The 19599-nt window shown below is 47.3% G+C and overlaps 1 protein-coding gene across 2 annotated transcripts; it reads right to left on the bottom strand.

Annotated features, from left to right (window-relative positions):
- Positions 1-20: 20 nt before the first annotated feature.
- LOC143001600 (ankyrin repeat domain-containing protein 13C-like) lies at positions 21-18936 on the bottom strand. 2 transcript variants are annotated; one of them, XM_076151271.1, is made up of 14 exons: positions 18866-18936; positions 18230-18727; positions 16008-16049; positions 10988-11092; positions 7984-8069; positions 6840-6885; positions 6447-6513; positions 4756-4900; positions 4431-4562; positions 3919-4080; positions 2292-2371; positions 1978-2076; positions 1772-1872; positions 21-1629 (listed from the first exon to the last, which is right to left on the bottom strand). In XM_076151271.1, exons 2-14 carry the CDS (start codon positions 18612-18614, stop codon positions 1499-1501), a joined length of 1581 nt encoding a protein of 526 aa, XP_076007386.1. In that variant the 5' UTR covers positions 18615-18727; positions 18866-18936; the 3' UTR covers positions 21-1498. The 2 variants fall into 2 exon arrangements, with proteins under 2 accessions (XP_076007386.1, XP_076007385.1); XM_076151270.1 differs by having other exon boundaries at positions 18230-18924.
- Between the last annotated feature and the right edge of the window lie 663 nt (positions 18937-19599).

The following is a 19599-nucleotide window of genomic DNA, read 5'->3' as shown; positions in this document are numbered from 1 at the left end:
AACAGTTTTTGCTTATCAACTTTGAGTGATGATGAATGAGCAGCCTACAGCAAACAAAAGCAGGATTCAGGTCAGAGTGGATGTGAGGACCAACACGTCCATTAGCAGCACAAACCAGGGGTGAGGGATGGAAGCGTAACACTAAAGTTACCGGATTTGGTTATGCTGATCTATGATGACAAAACATGAATAAAGCAAGGAGAAGATGAAGTGAAGACCTGTTAATATGATTGAGATCTGACATGAAGAGCCTGAGAACCACAACAGCTAGAATTCATCTGCTGTGAATTACCCAGGAACCCTTTGTGCTCCTCGTACTGATGGTTCCACAAAGCCAAGCTAGAAAAGGTGAGAATGAAGAGGTTTCCTTTTTCTGAAAACTGGCACAAGTCTTATGTACAAAAGTGGCAAATGCCTCCATGGTATAAACCCACAAACTGGACTTAACCCACTTGTTCTACATAAAAAATAACAAAATTCTTCCACTCGGAAAGCAAAACCGGAACAAGAAAAGGACAAAGTAAAAGACAAAACTCATAACTCAAGTATTTACATAGTGTGCAGGAGCAAAGCCTGCGCTCTGTTGTGTAAAAATGTCATGAATGATGCACGTCGACACCATTCACTCGTTCCCTAACATCCACAGATACAATGGAGACAAACTTTACCATCCCCCCTCCGTCGCGCTTGGAGCTGGATTGCACCGAGTCGTTTAGTTTACAAAAAGATCAAATAAGCACAGAAAGGTACAAACTTTGCGGTACCTTTTGAAAACCTGCAGCATTTCTAGTGTTGCCTTAATAAAATTCTCGTAAAAGAATCACTTTGCTTTATGAACTTGTTGCCGCGGTGATGCTTAACGGTGCTCACAGGTTCAGTGAAGCTACTCCAAAGTACACACACACACACACATTTTGATAACTTGTAGAGTTAGAGTGGAATCCTGCAAAACCAGATTTTCAGGTTATTAGCAGCTTTTTCTTCAGATCATTCGTCACAACTGGAGTTTGATGTTGAACACATGTGTGGGGCCGTGTACGACTTTCATTCAGTTTCAGTGGAATTCCTCCATCCGCCAGTCATTTCAGTCCTTTAAACACCATCCCTTTAAACTTCACTTACATAGAATAACTGTTTTGCGTCTTCTCACACCCCTCACAAAGACAACGTGTCAGCTCGGCTGAGATTCAATGCCGTGTCATGGATGAGATGTTCAGACTGTAAGACAAGACGAGCCGACCCGCATCCTCTTCCTCTTCCTCTTCCTGTCTCGGGTGGCGGATCGAACCAAATCTGAATGTTGGGCTCCAAAACACTTGTTACATAGAAAAAAGTCAGACCTCTTACACAGCGGCGCCTTCTTCCCCTGAAATTTCTCCGTTAATTCATGTGAACTTCATCTTCGTTTCCTCGCTGCTCTTGTTCCCGTTACATCACTTTTATTTAAAACATCAAGCCGCGCGTAATGCTGCCCCCTGGTTTGTCCAACCAGCAGGGGTTAAAGGTCCGGGAAGCGGCTGGGGTCCTCTTTGTACTCACTGGGAATGGTGAAGATGGATTTGTCAAACTCATCGTAGCGAAACTTCTGAAACGTCACCGTGGCTGTGATGGTGGGAAACACGGGAATGTCTGCAGGGAGGGAGGAGAAATTGAGACACAAAAAGAGAGACACTGGCATTTCAAACCATGTATATATCAATATATATCTATTTCCACCCAATTACCGCACACACACACACACACACACCTGCTGTGAAGAATGTCTGCTTACCGAGTTTGACAGGAAAGCCGGGGGGGAGCTTCATCTGAACAAACTCCCTGAGCTTATTAAAGTGCTTGAAGGGTGCGACCACCTCCAGAACATTTAACAACCTTAGAGAGATACAGACACACACACCAGATTGGAGGCTATTAAACAATGAGAGAGAGAGAGAGAGAGAGAGACACTCACAGAGAGAGACAGAGAGAGAGACTCACGAATCGATGCCCAGAGGGAAGTCTTGGCTCATGGCTATTGTGGCTTTAAAGTTCTTCTTGCTCTCTTTGCAGACCAGCTCTCTTCCCAGATGTGGAGATCTGCAGGGAAAAGAGACCAAACCAAACAACATCAGCCCACTTATCAAAGAGACCGACGCAGAAATATGACCTCCAATCTGCTGCGTTAGGCAGAGGTCAACACTCTGTGTGTTGTTGTGATGCGTCACGTCAGATGAATGTGTGTTATGGAGGTCAGAGCACTCTTTAGACAGTGCCGTGGAAAGTCTCTCATCTGTAGAGACGCTGATACGTACTTCCCATTGTCGGCTGAGATGTACTCCTCCCAGGATATAGTGTTGGATGTGGGCGGAGTTAGAGATGGCCTCCTTGCCGCCTGAAAAGCAGACAGGATAAAAAAGTGTTAAAGTCAAATCTCACTGCAGTATCACCCGTTAAAAACAACACAGGTGGGGGGAAAAAGAGTTAACTTGTTGCTCTGACTTGGGCGGCATGAGCCGCAGCCTGCCACCAGAGGGCCCCGGTGCACCGACACACTCCGCACAACTGTTCACTTTCACAAACTGAAAGTGTTTACGCACCTAAAACAACAGTCAGCACAGATTCAACATCCGGATTCCTGGACTATTTTCAGCACATCGTGTCCTCTGAGCCACCTGGGTACACGCTCTGCTCCCTCTGCTCCCTCTGCTCCCTTCACACCCGCCACCTTTGCATCCAAACCCCCTACATATCATCCAGATATGTTCTCAAGTAGAATAACACTGCAGTCACAACATACATGTTTGGGTGTCTGTGCCGTGTTTTGGTGTTCTCACGGCCGACACACAGCCTGCGGCGGCAGCCCTGATCTGCTGGTATGTCAGGCCCGTCCGCCCCTCCATCAGTCTAAGGCAACACATTTCAGTCTCCATCTGTCCCCCCCAAACCTTCCCTGTGTCCACAAACGCTGAGCTCCCGACCCGCCCTCCATCACCGAGGTAAACAGCTTAGTCTCCCTCGCACCGTTAAGACAAAGATCCACTATAGAAACACACACCGCCTGTAAAGCCACAATCAAGCTTTTTCCTACTTATAACACAGATGAAAAGAGTGTCAGCGGAGTCACAGAGGACACACTGATGTTAAAAGTACAGCACAGGACAACAAGGCAGTTAAAAGGTGTCCATTGAGTGTTGAGCTGCTTTGTCCTGACCGTGTCCAGCTTTATGCTCCGTGTTTGGACAGGGGGCTGGCTAAGCAAACTCTGGAACATGCTGCGGAGAGGGACCGTGTGTGTGGGACAGGCGTGCCCCGTGAACAAAAAACATTGCAGCTCTGACCACCGGGTGGCGATGTTGGGACTGGGGTTTGTGCGACGTCGTCCTGCGGTCCCGTTTCGCAACAGTGACCGGGGGGGGATTTTTCATTTGTAAAAACAAAAACATCAAAGCACCGATATCCAGGTCTCAGACAGGCATTTTTCAATAATCCGCCGAGTGTGTGGACAGGAAATCCATGCTGCCGTCTTCCCGCGGCGGCTGGTGAGGTTTGTTTTCGTCTCAGACTGTCTGAGTTTGTCTCAGTTTCAGGGCCGTTAAGCTGCAGATACAAAACCAATACGACCTTTATGGACAGAACAGGTGGAGGGGACAGACACCCTGCAGGCAGGTTTGAAGCTGATCATTATAAGTGTGTGTGTGTGTGTGTGTGTGTGTTTGATTCAATACCATTCGAGCCCGACAAGGCACCAGAAACTGCAGTGACACGATCTGAAAGTGCAGCTGTGCTTTCAAGAACGACCCCCACGGAAGAAGAACCTACACGCAAAGTTTACCACTTAAAATAACGACTCGGCCCTTGGAGGAGACGGCCGATTGAAGCCACACACAGTTTGGTTACATGCTGATGCAATCCCGCTAGATCTGAAGGCTTTCACTGTACCTCAAAGTTCTGCTCGCTGAGGTTTCCTCCTTGGCTCAAGCTCTCCATGATGGCTTTGTTCCTCAGGATGTCCTCCTCGCTCAGGTGCTCCCGTCTCTTCCTGGACTCCAGCACCAGGCCGTTTACCGAGTAGAAATCCGCCAGGAAGTTCCCCACGCGCTCCTGGAGAAACGGAGGGAAACAGATCACAAATTCACCCTTTTTAATAAACGTCAGAATGAACAAAAGGAGCGTCTGATCTAATCACATCTAGTCCGGGCTCATCCATCCACAAAATTGTATAAGTAGTCAAACACAAACTTGGCACACGGTGATACAGTGAAATGATCCTTTGTGGCTTCCTGAGAGAATGCCTGAAATTCACAGACTGTTTTCCGGTCTGGAACAAACCACTGAGAATTCCATAGATTCCAGGAGCAGATGGATCCTGTGAGTGGGCAGTGGGAGGGAACAGCTGCAGTGCGACGCAGGGAGGGGGGGGAACGTGACGCGTCCCAATATGTGACACCCACCGTCTTGTCCTCTCTGAACAGCCAGCCGGACTGCGCTCGGGAGAAGGTGATGGACTTGGTGGAAAGCGTGGCCGAGTACACGTCGCTGCTCATCAGGATGTCCACCTCCTCCTCCGTCTCCATCTCAGACTCCTGAGGTGACAGGTCAGCGTCAGGAAACCCAGAGGCGACATCGCAAGCCTTTTCTCAGACTACAACAATTTTTCCACTTGTACAGAAGAAACATCTAAACACTCTTGATTGATGACTCTGTACGACATGTAATGCACAGTGCGGCCTGCAGGGGAAGCTTGTGAGGGGTGTAGTCGGCGTGCGTCTCACACACCTCGTGGTGAATCCGCTGGTAGACCTTCTGCTCGTTGTCCAGCAGAACGAAAGACTCGGCGGGGACGGCGTCTCCGCAGAAGATGAAGCTCAGGTCGCCGCGCTGACACTTCATATCTGTGAAATCTATCAGGGTGGTGTCCAATCTACACACACACACACACACACACACACACACACACACACACACACACACACACACACACACACACACACACACACACACACAGAGTAAATCAAAAGACCGTTTCAACAACATCTCTTTACTTTGTCAAAGTGTGAAGTCGTGCGATGAAGCATGACAGCAAAGAGAGAACAGGTGAGTTCCTGGTGAAGGCCAGACACAGAGCAGGAGGTGCGGTGTGACGGCGATGACACGCTGTACCGTCCCCATGTAAATGAGGCCGCAGTCACAGTTGCTGTCCTTGCCTAGACGCCTGCTGTCTGCCACGGAAAACGCCGGGATAATGAGAAGCCATTTTGAATTCAAAATCAGACAGGCCGGGCGACGGCTTCAGGAAATGATGGCAAACTCCACATCAAGGTCTCCTTACTCGGGTACCGCAGCCGAACACACACACACTTACCCACACACACACTCACTGCCTGTACTGAATCCCTTCTTCAATAAGCATTTAGATCCCGTGTCTTAGCTCTGTGGTGTTGCGTGTTAGAGTTTGACACCTGCAGCTGTACAGTACGTATGCAAATATTGAGTGCCAGCGTGTGCCAGAGCTGTCAACAACTAAAGCCTCCTGGAAGCTGCCTGGCGCTGGCTTCTGTCAGCAACACGGGCTGGAAAACAGTGACTCAGGTTCCTGCTGTAGATGCTTTGTGGGTATTTGCCCGTCAGGTTGTGACACGGTGGCAAGTTTCTGCTGGAACCTTTAATAACACACACCAAAAAACAACACTACAATAACCCTGACTGAGCTGGACCGCAGCCCAGCAGTCACACACTGACACCTACATCTTACTGTCTAGTCACACAAAGTGGGTTGTTATGAGAGAGGAAAGGAAGCGGAGGAGTACAACACAAGCGACAGATATCCTCCTGAGACCCAGCGTCCTCGTATGTGGACAATCCATTTTTCCTTCCCTACACCTTACAGAAATGTATGCTCAACTTAAACCTGGCTCAACTGAAACACTCTTCACTCTTTATTGGTTTTATACTTCTCTATACTACTAACCTCGCCTTGCCTCACCTCGCGTATTCGCCTTTTAGTCTTGGAGATGCAACAAAGGAGCAATCGAGGGAGGAAGCAGAGAATGTGACAGGAAGCAGCGAGTGTGCGAACACAGGGACAAACGTCTGATACAACTGAAGTGTTGTGATTGTTATTTGATCGCTGCTGTTGAAATGCCAGCAAAGTGCAGCGCGGTTAACTTTGCATTAAGACGGCAGAGTCTTAATGCAAAGTGTGAGAAACAGAAGTCATGTGCTCGACCTCATACGGGCTCAGCGTGCTTCAGCAAATGTGCAAAATAACACATTTTGCCATCAAATAACACATTTGACTGCTGTAAATTAGCCGACCTGCATTTCAGAATGGTGCTGGAAACCAAATTAGACGTTTCATCCCCCTAGAGCACCGACTGAGTTCTTACAGGGCAGCTATTGAATCCCACCTTCTTCTGACCTTAAAGCGCCATGAGTTTCCCTTAAGCGCATTAGACTTGTTGACTTGCCTGATGTTGAGGCCCTGCTTGTAGATCTTACAGGCGTCTGACGGCAGGATTCTGGACAGCAAAGGCACTGCGATGTGGAAAAGAGAAGCAACAGTGTGGAAATGATCAATATTTAATCTCGCCATGTCGATCATTCACAAGAAACGTAACGTGTATGTCCATTCTGCCTCTGGCATCAGGCCCCAAAATCATTTCAGTGCCACTGGGGCAAAAAACACAAAAATGACACAAGTATTTAAGTCCCATTCAAGGATTATATGATCAAAGTGCTGCTGTAGACTGATCCTGTCACATTTTCCGTCCGCTGCTGTTCCGTATTACAGACTTATCTGGGACGTGTGACCTGTTTTTCCAGTCTGGACACTGAATGAAACAACGTGGATCCACACTCACCCCAACTTTGAAAGTCCCAGTGAAGCTCCAAGTAAAAGTCTCCAAGCTGGAGATGGAGATACAGAAGAACTCAATTAGTAAAGCACATTAAGAGATAATGTATTGGTATTGTTGGAATGTGCACAGGGGAATAAATTGCACAAATGCTATCTTTCATGTGTGTGTGTAAGAGCACAAAACCTGGAATTTGATACCACAATGATCCTAAAATAGGTTGGGAACATCTCAATCTAGACCCCAACGCTGCTCTCAATCTCCCCTCACATGATGACTTTATGCAGGTCAAAGCATCATCATCATCATCACAACCTGTCAAAATCTAGTCTACATTTACTTCTGAGGGCAGAATGCCACAGAGACGAGCCGACGCCGACACAAGCCCACTGTGACAGGAAAATATAGCAGACACACAATAATGACAACTAGCTCCGTGTGTGTGTGTGTGTGTGTGTGTGTGTGTGTGTGTGTGTGTGTGTGTGTGTGTGTGTGTGTGTGTGTGTGTGTTGCACAGCTGCTGACATGGCACTGTTCCACATTACAAGCTCCAGATGATTGTGCACAGATTTTGGCCTTAACTCTCATCATGTCAGGCAACTGCTGGAAGACTCCATATTGCTGTAATGTCAGCCTGATTCAGCGTTTAATGAGTCTGTGTGTCTGTGTGTGTGTGTGTGCGTGTGTGTGTGTGCGTTTACGTGCATGTGTATGGATTTGTGTCGGACGGCAGCCACAACAAAACTAGTACTAGTCCTTGTGGCTGAGAGCAGTTACATGTTTACAGGGTGTGATCAAATCCCAGGCGGCCACAAAGTGCTACAAGGTTCCATTTAGTCTTGAACACCACATCTTTAACTCTGTGAAGCTGATCATTTCTGTGTGTGTGTGTGTGTGTGTGTGTGTGTGTGTGTGTGTGTGTGTGTGTGTGTGTGTGTGTGTGTGTGTGTGTCTGTCTGTCCCTGGGTCTCCGTTGTTGTGATAACAGTAATTTCCTAATGAGCGCAAAACGTGAGCGGCTGTGTGGAGATGCTGATGTACGCTGGGCCGTGCTGATACAGTCTTGTGTCTAGGATGGATGGGTTATCTATCAGGCTCCTTAAAATAGAGATACACATAGATAAGAGTAGAACACAGTGGATTACTGTACTTCTTTCAGGGCGTTGAGTAACTTTGGCCTCTTGTCTTTCACGCTCTCCCTGGACTGCTGCTTCAGCTTCCTCAGCAGCGCCGTGACTGAGAGGCAAAGAGAAAGAGAGAGAGACAACGGGACATGTCAGAGCAAAAGCATCAACAGTCCAAGTGTTTTGCTGATTTAAACCTCATTTAATATATGCGGTTCGTTACTGGGACAACTATTAGGTTAGAAAAGGTCCCAACATTACACGTGCTATGACCAAAGAACACACAGCTGACTGTAACGAGACGGGTCGGTTTGGAGAGACCGCGACACTGGCGGTCCAATCCTGCTGGGATCAAACAATCGAGGAACTTCAAAGGAAAATAAGCCTGTGGGTCTTAAAGTCGTGTGCTAATGAGCTGTGGCTTGAAGGTACTTATTTGCCCGGAGGGAGGAAAGCGCCCGCGGGAGACTTTCGCCTCATGACAGTCCGGATTACCCATCATCATCATCGTTTGTGGAAAGAGGAACATAAACCAAACGCCAATTCGACAAAAAGAGCCGCTCCCTGCTAGCACGCGCTCACACTAAACTTTATGGTCTGTTTTTAAAGGTGCGGGCGCTCAGGGGAAACAGTCACGCTGATTGAAACTCATAAAAATATTTGCTCACGGCCGTGTTGATCATCCTACAAGCCATGTGGTCGGTCAACATACACAAATGCGTGTTGTTCCTATGGTGGAGCGCGAGGGGTGGAGGGCTGAGGGCTTTGTGCTGGCGGTGAAACTAGGCCACATGAGATCACAGGCATGCATACATACCAACCACACAGGCACTGATCCGCACGACACTGTGGTCAAAACAACAAGGCGAGGGTGATCTGTGGCGCGGCGGCCTAATAAATGTGGACGGTGGGGGGGTTGTTGCTTCTCGGCGAGACGGGCAAAGGTGTACGAGCGCACCATCTGCCTAGAGTATGGAAACCGAGAAAGAGAACCGAGAAAGGAAACCTCAACGCTGACCCGAGGCGGAAGCCCCAGGTACCGGCAATGATCCGCGGATTTCCTGGAACGAATTAGGGTGAGAGATAAAAACACAGACAACAGACAGGAACCACAAAGTCCAAACGTTTAACAAAGAGGCCGCGGGGCGACGACATCAGAGAAGGGGTCAATATTGACACAGGTAAGCTGCGTGGAGTTTCGTGCGGGGGGGAAGCAGGCAGCAGCAAACAGTTTGGTGTGCTGAAGACTGGCTCATTTATTTAGCAACGCATGTAAACAGACTCATTATGGCCACATCTACTGAGGGATAACGCCACGGGCCGGATGGAGGGATTGTAAAGACACACGATAAGCGTTGTTATAGCTCCGCGATGTTGACGAAAGACATTATACTTGTCCTACTGAACCCCTGAAAACTATACTTTTGGAGCAGCCGGCCTTTGCTGTCACATTCAGCAGCCCGGACATGATTACCGCCTGCCGCCCACATGGAGAAACTGTCCCATCCCTCCGCCCGTCTAATAAACACAGAAAGCACAGTGGCGGCCTTCAAATGAGCTCACCAGGACTGACAACAACAGAGCGGTTTGAAGCGAGAGAGAGAGAGAGAGAGAGAGAGAGAGAGCGGGCGGGGACAGAAATAGCTCTGCCTGAACTAAACACACAAACCTACGTCGAAAAGCCGCCGCGATGGGCTTTGTTCAAAAAAAGGGTCGGCCGCTAAATGACAGCCCGCTCCGACGCAGCGTCAACGCCAGACAGAAATAGGTTGTGGGGGTGGGGTGATGAAAATAAAAAAAGGAAACAGGTTAGATGACAATAAGCGGAGAGGAGAGCTGCTGAAAGTCCCAGACCTGAGTTTCTTTGTTTGTTATCGTGTAAGCAGTTTGTAACACTTGGTCTTTTGCACACAGCAGCAAAGCAAACAAAGCTGCTGGTCTTCACTTCCTTCACAATTTGATGACAAATGCTGAAGCGGCTCATGTTGCAGAGCTGCTGTTTGGTTAGCAAACCCGGTGAAGGACTCCATGTTTACTTGAGTAAATAGGGAAAATAGGCCGACCCGACACTTACAGGGCTGTGTTGTGTCTTGAGTTTTGAAACACACAAACATTCGTGCCTCTTCATAATCATAGGCGTTTCAATATTGCGGTCCGAGTGTGTGTCCCTCCTGGCGTGTCGCACTGCCCTTCGAACCCCCACAAGGAGTGGCTGCACCAAAACACCAACGGACAATCGGGACACACACACACCGTCTCTTTGACCAACATCGAGTTCTCCTAGGAGCATTCAGCCAAAAGATGAATCACGTGTGAGTATAATGTAGCTGGAACTTCTTCCTCTCCGATTCAATTCAGTAAAACCTCCTCCTCTGTCCGCACAAAACCAGCCACGCTTTTGTAAACATTACATAACCCTCATTGATACAAAGCACAGACTGTGCGGCACAACGCTGTGAAAGTGGAACGACGATGTGACACAGTAGAGCCCAAGTAAAACCTTATTTTCCCTTGGTGTCAGTGCTGTTAAAGATCACTATCAATGGCCAAAGTGGGATTGTACGGAAAATACTTCTAAGCACATTTTGAACCGTTCAAAACCAAGAGTGGGCAGAAAATGGGCGTGGCAGAGGCTTGAGAAGCACCAGCCTATGAGGGGACAGATCATGTTTTCATCGCAGCACAAAAGCCAGAGCGCCTTGAGGAGTGACCCCCCCCTCCCCTCGTCCCCCCTCCCTCTCTCTGGGACAAAGGATCCAGGCCTGCTCACCAGCCTCACTGGAAGGCAGCGGAGTGGAAGAATGTGGAGAGTTCATTCCTCCATCTGTTGATTGTCAAGACTCTTTCAGTCAGTCACGTTGCATGTGAGAACCAAGAAACGTCCCTACAACTAAGGCCATGTTGTCAGGTTTAAAACTCTGTCTCAGCCGATCGCCAAGCAGTGTCAGTCAGTCAGTCAGTCAGTCAGTCAGTCAGTCAGTCAGTCAGTCAGTCAGTCAGTCAGTCAGTTAGTAGGTAAAGCACACTTACTCATCTGTCGGTCTCCATAGCTAATGGCCTCGGCGAGGGGGCTCCATCCCTGAGCGTTCTTCACCTTCACAGGTGCATTGTGGGCCAGTAACAGATGGGCGCACTCTGTAAGCGGGACAGGCAGAGACAAACGAGACAACAAGACATGGTTAACCACAAAAGACAGGAGAGAGGCAGGAACAAAGTGGAGTCTGATATATGAGTAAGTGGGTGCTCAGACAACTTCTTCTTCTTCTGTGGATGGAAAAAGCGGCAGCATCAGGCTCAACGGCAAAAAATGGACGGAGAGACGCATACTAGGCTGAAATGACCTTCTTAAAAGGCAAATACAAATGTGTGCTGCACTCTAAAATCATTTCACTGACACCACGTGTTATTAGAACCCATCTGCTGTGACGATGACACCACAGGGAGCTGGCGAGGAGCTGGCGAGGAGCCGGCGAGGAGCTGGTGCCACACGCGTGAGACGCTGATCACATGCACGAGAGCATTAGAGCTGCGTCACACACGCACTGTGTGGACCAGCCAGCCTGCTCTTGCATCACTCTGATGGAAGTCCCGCTATTTCCACTGCCAGCCACTTTCTGCCAACATTAGTGGTGTTGCTATGGTGATTAAAATTTTTTAAAAAAGGCCAAGAAACAAAATGTAACCCTCTTTCTTACTCAGCTTTCAGTTCTGTCATTCGCTCTCTCCTTTCCTCACTCTCTTCTTTTCCTTCTCCTTCCTTTCCCATTGTTTGGTCTGTTTCATTCTGTTGTTCTTTAAATGAGAAAACGAGAAAGAAGACAGAAAGAAGTTCTCTCGTTCCTTCGTCTTCCCCATCTCTCTCTCTCTTTCGCACCGTCTCTTCTCTTCTCTCTCTCTCATTCTCACTCTCCTGTTATCCTGCCTCTGTATCTGTCTGCTCCATCTCTCTTTCCTCTATCCGGCTGACCAGGAATCAAACCCTGCTGCCCACCCGGGTTCTGTCCAGGTGCTCCGCCCTCTGTGCCATCTCTCTCCTTCTCTCCATCTCACCCTCTCCTTCTCACTCTCTACCCTGTGTGCAGTAATGTCCAGAGCGCTGCATGCTTTTCTTCAGAGGGAGGAAAAACTGCCTTGTCCCTTTTTCTATGGTGACATCCGCATTAAGTGCAGGGCAAACGTGACTGAGTGGGACTGAAACGACGCCGGCTGTTCCGGCTCAGCTGTCAGTACCGCCGTGAATCACATCTGTGGCGTTGCACAGTCCAGTGAACAGGTCGCCGTGATACTGTAGGTGTTCATAAGTAAAGCGTATACGCAAAGTAGAACAGCTAGAACATTCTCCTGCTGACTTCACATATAGGACAGGTCAGGAACGTGAGCTGACCAGCTCAGGTTATGTGGCCTCGGCGCTGCACACGTGCTCTCAGCTCAGCCCTCTGTGTGTGTGTATAAAGCCCTATTAATCAACTCAAACCGGTTCTGGCTCTCGTGTTCGGACTTGTTCCCCTGCCAAACACCACGCTACCACAAATCTGTTGTGTTCAACGTGTCCAAAACATGCATCGACACACCCAAACCACAACAACACAGCTACCAAGTCTACAGTAGCACGTCCACACTTTAGTCTACAGGCTGTTTAAGGGGGTCCAGGGGTCGTCTGGGTGCATTCTTTATAACAAGAGCAATATCTGAAAGAGAGGCAGTATGGGAGAATAAAACAGCAGCTAAAGCAGTTCTTCGCTAGACAGAATGTTAAGGAAAATATCCCTCTAGGCTGTGTTGCAACTCTGTTTAAATGTCATATAAAGTTTAATGACATAACAGACATCAACCATTCAAAGTAGGCCTGCCTTTTCCTTCTTAAAGTTCTCAGCTTCAATTCAGCTTCAGGTGGTTCTGGATGTAAAGTGCTGAATACTGAGCTGACACTGGCCCGACATTTACGCCTCACTTACGCGACGTGGCCATGCACAGAGAGCCTCGCCTCGTCAGCAGAGAGGAGGAAGAGCGGGCGTGTTTACGAGCGGCTGCGTTGGCACGGTTTTTTGAGCACCGACTCGGGGCTGAAGCGGCTGATATCAGAGGGTAATGTGGAGGAAAGTGCTGCCGGCTACGCTGAGCGCCGAGCACTCACACCGCCTGACGTAAGCTCTGCACTTTCTAAAGCCTTTGATCCATATCGCACCCTGCTGAACTCGGTGCTTGTGTAATTCTAATAACACTGAGCAGCCGTTACACACACACATACATATTACATAACCATGGGATTGAAGAAGGGACAGGACATCTGCTCGCTTCTGGTCCTTCAAGGTAAACACCTACACAGGATTGGTTTTTCATTTCTCACTGATCTGCATTATAAAAAAGACATTCTTCTACTAAATTCATTTTCTATGCCCTCCTTTCACAAACTTGAATTGAATGTTCCGCTCCCTTGACACTTGTCATGTCAATCTAAATCTGCTTTTTGCTGTTTTGTGTGAGTAAAGCCCAGCGATAACATCATCACCATCATCATCATCGTCAAGAAATGGAAGCTGGTTTGAACCTCTAACTTCGGATCAATAATGCAGGAACAGTTAAGCGGAGTATGAGCTAGTACTTCCAGATATACCTACTTAAGTTTCATCTCCACAGCCTTTACTGAATCTGGGCCAGGGTTTCCCTCTCGAAGACGCCTCGCCATCAAACGTTTACATCACGGTGGTCGGAGCTTTGACACCGACAGGGAGCGGTCAGTTAAGGGCTTATTAGGCAACGATGTCATTGCTTATAATGGCTGTGAAGTGTAGTCAATCAGAGTGTTCAGGCAAAGTTTCAATTAAGGACGTTTCCCGGTTTGAAATTTGAGAACAATTTCTAAATCTACACTAATCTGTATAATCTGAAAGTGGTAACACAAACGGTTGATTACCAAGAAACTCAATTCCCAGCAGCAGAGTTTCTGTTCACAACATTTAGTCTATAACTCATTAGCCACTGTCCATTTCCAGACTCTATCTGGTATGCAAGACAAGAAAGTATTGAGAGAAAAAAGCTCCCTTTGTGGGTTTCCCCGCTTGATTGAAAGTGCAGCAGCTGTAACTGGCTTCTGGTCAAACCATTTACAGCTCTGACTGGAGGGAGAGGAAGATGGGGGGCGGGGGGGGAGGCAGAGTGGGCCGGAGGAATGGAAGTGCTAATCTAATGCCCTCACGCTCCACTACGTGCGCCGGCTGCAGATGGGGCGCTCGTCGGGAGGATCTGCTGCGCGCAGGCTGCTCAACAACCACCTCTCCCACCGTTCCGATAGAGGCCGAGCACTTCGAAGAAACGGCTCTTAGTCACTTCCTCTACGTCTGACAAACACTTTGTCACAGCCGTTAATGCATGGTGTACATTACCAAAGGTTATAGGTACTAGAGCTTCACATACTTTCTTAGCCAAGCTCTTAGCCTTTTTTTTCTTCAAAGCAGCCAAGTAAAGCAGCCAATGGTCATTTTCTGTAATATTTCACATAAAACCAATGGCAATCAGAAAGCAAGAAGGTATTCCCAGAAAGACAGACACCAACCCAGCATCTGTTCTAGGATGGACCGTTCCTATAACACAATATGAGGTAAAACAGTTGTTCTTCCATTATCACTCCCCAGCTACTTATCTCTTCTAACAGACTATCGACATCCATCGGTGTGACTAATAAACATACCCTGCTCTACACAAAGGCCGCCCTCTTATTCTTCCCTTCGCGCTAATGTGCTGCCACGCCCAGACAATGATTTCATGCTGTAGCCGGCCTTCGGCACGTCTGGCCGGAGCGTCCCCTGGAGAACGGGGCAGCTCCCACAGACCGAGAGCTGGGAAACCTCATTAGCACAATCAATTTCATAGCAACCAGTCCACCAACTGGGGCTTTCGCCTGCGCACACTCTCTCAATCAGCGATATGGAATAACGAGACCTACACTCCGGCGTCAAGGCTTGAACTTTCCGAACGTGAAATCAATTTAAACCCACACTCCGGTGGCAGACAAATGGTAGCGCGGGCAGTCCGTGTGTAACCCAACACTGGGATTGCTCACACACACAGAGAGAGAGAGAGAGCCTGCTGCAAAGAGGGGGGGAATTAATTTTTCAAGAGCTTCTCCTTAAGTCTCCTGGTGAAATTAAACATGGGCATCCGCTCGCACAGGGGGTAATGCGTTAATATTTCATGCAGAGGCCGTTGCTTTTAGTTCAACGGGTGCAAGTCTGCTGAAAACAGACTCGCAGGAGTTTTACAAGTCCTCATTACGTATTCATCTCGTGCTCTAACGTGACTGGTAATCTGGAGCTTGTTACAGAAATGTAATAAACTTTATGTGTTCAAAGTGCAGCAGCAACATTTGTAATGTAACTTGTACTACGACTCTCAAAATTTTTGGTCAAAATTCTCCAAAATGACCATGGACCAAATCGTTCGATTGTGTGAAAAGCCTATATCTTGGTCATTAAAGGAGCTAAAGCTATAGAATTTCAAACACTCTTACAGACTGGATGGGTAATTACACAGAGCTGCATTAAATGTGTGAAACATAACCAAAATCATCATCAATCATCATCATCACCTGAGGCTCAGTTTCCGTGATTCATTCACACTCGACAAAATAATGTAATCACTTCACTGACAAGCCTTTTAGCTGATGGTGCCAATGATGGAGCAACTTAATCTACTGAAATGGATCATATTCTTTGCAGTCATCACTTTTTAATCCCCACCAATTCACTGTGTTCTAATATTGAGCGTCGCCTCTCTATAGCTGAGACAAAATGATGGTACGTTCCTGGTGGATCTCAGTTTTTGGTCGAGCCAAGAATCCCAAATGCCACGTCTTTATAGATGCACAAGCGTCGCGCCTGCTGGGATTTGTGTGGTAATCTGTGACAAATGTGTTGCAGCGCCGTGCCAGACAACTGCTCAGAGACAGGCAGACGGATAAGAAGACATGGACAAAAGACACACAAGCCGCAGGAAGCAACATTGGCAAAACCCATCCAGACAAGAGAAGTAATGGGCGTGCATCATTACTGACCTTTATGTCCCATCATGACGGCCAGATGCAGGGGTGTGTTTCCTGAGGAGGGAGGAAAAAGTGTGTTTACAGCGTGGCTTTTATACTCAGGAACAAAAAAACAAAGACAACACGAGACAACACAAGCACTGTCCTTTTTGATTGACGCCACTTGGGTCTAGATTTGCCGTTTCCCAACATGACAAACGACATCACAGGCCTAAAAGGACATCAATAAGCACTTCAACTCTAAGCTCCATTCAGCGAGGAGGGAAGTGTCGTTAACAGGCGGAAAACACACACTGATGGCTTTGGACATAACAGACGAGCTGTAGACTGGAATGTATTCAGGGGGAAATGGGAGTGTCAGGTGTATGAAGCAGCTCGACATTTCTTCCCAGGATGTGAAATGTGCCCTGTAAGCATCGGAGAATCCCTCAAGAGGAAGTCAAACTGCTCGGATCAGCTCCGCAAAAAAGCTCCTCTTCCAGCTGGAGAGAATGGGCAAAGGTCCAGAGCGAAAGAGGGGGGCCTGCTGTGTAAGAGCCGTGATGCAGGTGAAAATACAAGATAGGGATTAGCCAGCGTTCTCTCTGGACACTGTGATAAAGTAAACAGACAGACCACCGGCACAACAGGCTATTTTCAGCCACCTAAGGACGTTTGGCCGAGCTGTGGTGTGACAAGAACATTCTTGAAACATCTCAGACTCTCCTGTTCATCCATACAATGTACACTGTGGCCTGATATAGCATCAAAACAGTGACCTAATTAGCTTATCATGCTGAAAGTAAAAGTGCAAAGTGTAAAGTGAACACATCCCGGTGACTGTGGGTCAATACAGCGTGGGAAAAGCAGGCCAAGTCACAGCGATAAGTGTTTACTCTGCCGCCGTCCTCCTTCCCATTGACCCACTTCAGCTTCAGTCTGTAACCACTGAGAGGTGAACTGAGAGGTGAGTAAACATACCGCTGCCACTGAGCCGTGCCAGCCCTCGTCAAGGATGGTCGAAAGTGACTCAAGTTCTACGGTGCTCAGGCAGACTGTCCTCTCAATTTTCACAAACCACGCTAAAACCCTTCCCTCCCAAGTCCTGACTCATCTTAAAAGTAGAAGATCACATGTTTCATTACATGTGCGCATCATAGTAAACATGTCAGAACGCTTTAGGTTGAAAAGCAGACTGTAAACATTTCTACTAATCAAACACAGGTGTTCTGTAACCGCAGGCTCATTGTTATATATGGATATTGTCTTCAGATGCTTCCTTCCGATAAAAACACTCAGCAAACACAGGTGTAACTCATAGTATCAAGATGGGCTGTGTTCCAATTAGAGGTGACAGAACCAGGGCCTTGATACCACTAAATGGAACACATTAAAAGTCTGTTGTATCATTAACTGGGCAGACTTTGCTCTATAGAGGACGTTTCTTCACTCAAAGACCCCTGGATACCTGATCACCTGAAGGCCACAAATCTAGTGTGTACTTTAATCCCAATGAGAAGTGTCTAACACTCGTAAGTTCTATCAGAGATGGCAACCGTTTCTCTCTTACTTCACAGACCAGTGACTGATTAACAGAACACCCAACAGTTCCTTTTTATTTTTTTCATTTTATTCTACATCCCAGGCGGGCCAGGACGGGGTTGTATGGATGCGGGGTTGTGTGACTGCTGGGTTGGGATGGGTTTCAGGGTGGGATGTCCTCTCTTTAGTTTTTGCTTTGTTTCTCTCTTCTCTCCTTCTCTGTACCACAGCCTATGATGCAATTTGTACTACCCTACATTGCTGTTTGACATCATCCTGTAAACACTGTATCCCTATGAGATCACTGCAATTCCAATCGACTTGTATTCTACCTCAGGGTCTACGTATTAAGTTTAACAACAACAATAGTAATAATAATAATACAACCTTCCTTCCTTCTCTCTATCTATCGCTCTCCTCTTCCCCCTCTTTCTGTATGAAAAAAAGATCTCCAAAATATCCTACAATTGCATGCGCAATGTCATGTAACATGTTTGCTTCAATAAAAACAAAAAAGTGTCTAAAATTGATACATAACTAGTTGACTGTAGATCATTGTATTGCTGCAGATGAAGAGGGGTACTGAGACCTACTCTTCATTTTAAAATCATCAAATTGAAGGGCTGCTGGTTCAAACTAAGCTTGTCTGGACCTTGAAGTTACACATCATGGCTTGTTTGGGGGAGATCCTGCCTGCCTGTGGTTGGACTCACCGTGGACGTCCTTCTGGGCGATATTCTGCGTCCGTATGAGGGAGGACAGGCGGCGGACATCGCCTTTGAAAACACACTCGTGCACCGGGAAGTCGAGCCCGGTTCTGATAATGGGGTTTTTGTTATTGTCGTCGATGACATCCGTCGTTGACAGCGTGTTAGTGTTCGCGTTTATCTGCGACTGCTGGTTCTGCTGCAGCTGCGTGGACGGCGACTTGACTAACTTGTGATTACTAAAGATTTTACTCGCTCTGCTCTTGTTTGCTTGGTTCGTTTTGGTGCCGGTGAACGTCCCGGTTGCCGCTTCCTCGTCCGGTTCGAGTAAATCCTCCTCTTTGCTCGGTCTGTGGTCCTTGCGTAGGGAGCGGGTCTTCTCTCCAGTCATTTTCTAAGCAAGTTGCCGCCGGTGGAGCAGAGGGCGCCGCCGCCGCTGACGATGACCCTCTGGGCGAATAGATGCGCCTCGCCAGTTGGAAGTCCTCGCTTAAACACTGTTCACTGCACAACATGGAAACAATTACTTCTCCGCCAGTCAACAACAACAACGCTTCGCCCGGACAGGAACAAGTTGAAGCTCCGTTTTACCGAGACGAAATAAATACACACTGTTTATTTTCCTTAGAAGCGAAACTGTACCTGTTTACTGCACAACATAAACGGCTTCAGCATCATTTGACTAGTACGAAAGATTCAGTCTACTGTCTTCCGCCTCAACGTATCGCGAGATTTCAGGAAAGGTTACACTCGGTCAGTAATTTAATTTATGAAATTACTTTAAATACTACTAAAGAGCACTACTGCTGCTTCTACTGCTACAATATAATAATGAAAGCAACAATAATAACAATAAAAAAATTATAATTATTACATTAATAATAATAAGAATGTAGCGGTAGCCCCATCAGTAGTAATGGCGATATAAACCGTAACGATATAAATAACTGTATTTTAAGTTATTTAAAATGAACAGTATATGGGGTGACATCTACAACATTTGATCTTAAATAAATGAGTTTGCCATTTTGCTCCCCAAAAACTAATCTCAGGGAAGGATATGTTACATTTGTGTGACTTTCTTGTCCTGACAAGTGAGCATGTCTTAACCGAAGAAGACAGTAGTAGTGTGACCTTGGTAGAAAGTGATCAAACGTAGAAATTCCTGTGGTCGGAACCGTCAGTTTAAATCACCATGTGGGTCTGAAGCAGAGCAGACGGGACCAGCACACACAGAGCGCTTCCTCCCCACTGTGGTGCAGGAGTGAAAACGCAACGCAAGCTCCGATTCTTCCTGCCTGACTTCCAGGTGAAACAAAATATACTATACAGAATTTTAAATATGGGCTAATCCTGAATTTAATAAATGTTAAAGT

The sequence above is a fragment of the Genypterus blacodes genome, unplaced genomic scaffold (assembly GCF_046128005.1).
Source record: "Genypterus blacodes isolate CSIRO-AG114 ecotype Tasmania unplaced genomic scaffold, CSIRO-AGI_Gbla_v1 ptg000054l_1, whole genome shotgun sequence".
In the NCBI taxonomy this organism is placed as follows: Eukaryota; Metazoa; Chordata; class Actinopteri; order Ophidiiformes; family Ophidiidae; genus Genypterus; species Genypterus blacodes.
The sequence above is the reverse complement of the archived record's forward strand: the minus strand, read 5'-3'. Positions and strand labels throughout refer to the sequence as shown.

Bases quoted from the DNA above. Each gene is read 5' to 3' on its own strand.
- LOC143001600 (XM_076151271.1), bottom strand. From the start codon at position 18,614: ATGACTGGAGAGAAGACCCGCTCCCTACGCAAGGACCACAGACCGAGC. The intron at 6,886-7,983 runs GTACAGTAATCC...CTCCATCTCCAG, and splicing joins TACTCAACGCCCTGAAAGAA to CTTGGAGACTTTTACTTGGA. The intron at 4,081-4,430 runs GTGGGTGTCACA...CCGTTTCTCCAG, and splicing joins TGTTCAGAGAGGACAAGACG to GAGCGCGTGGGGAACTTCCT.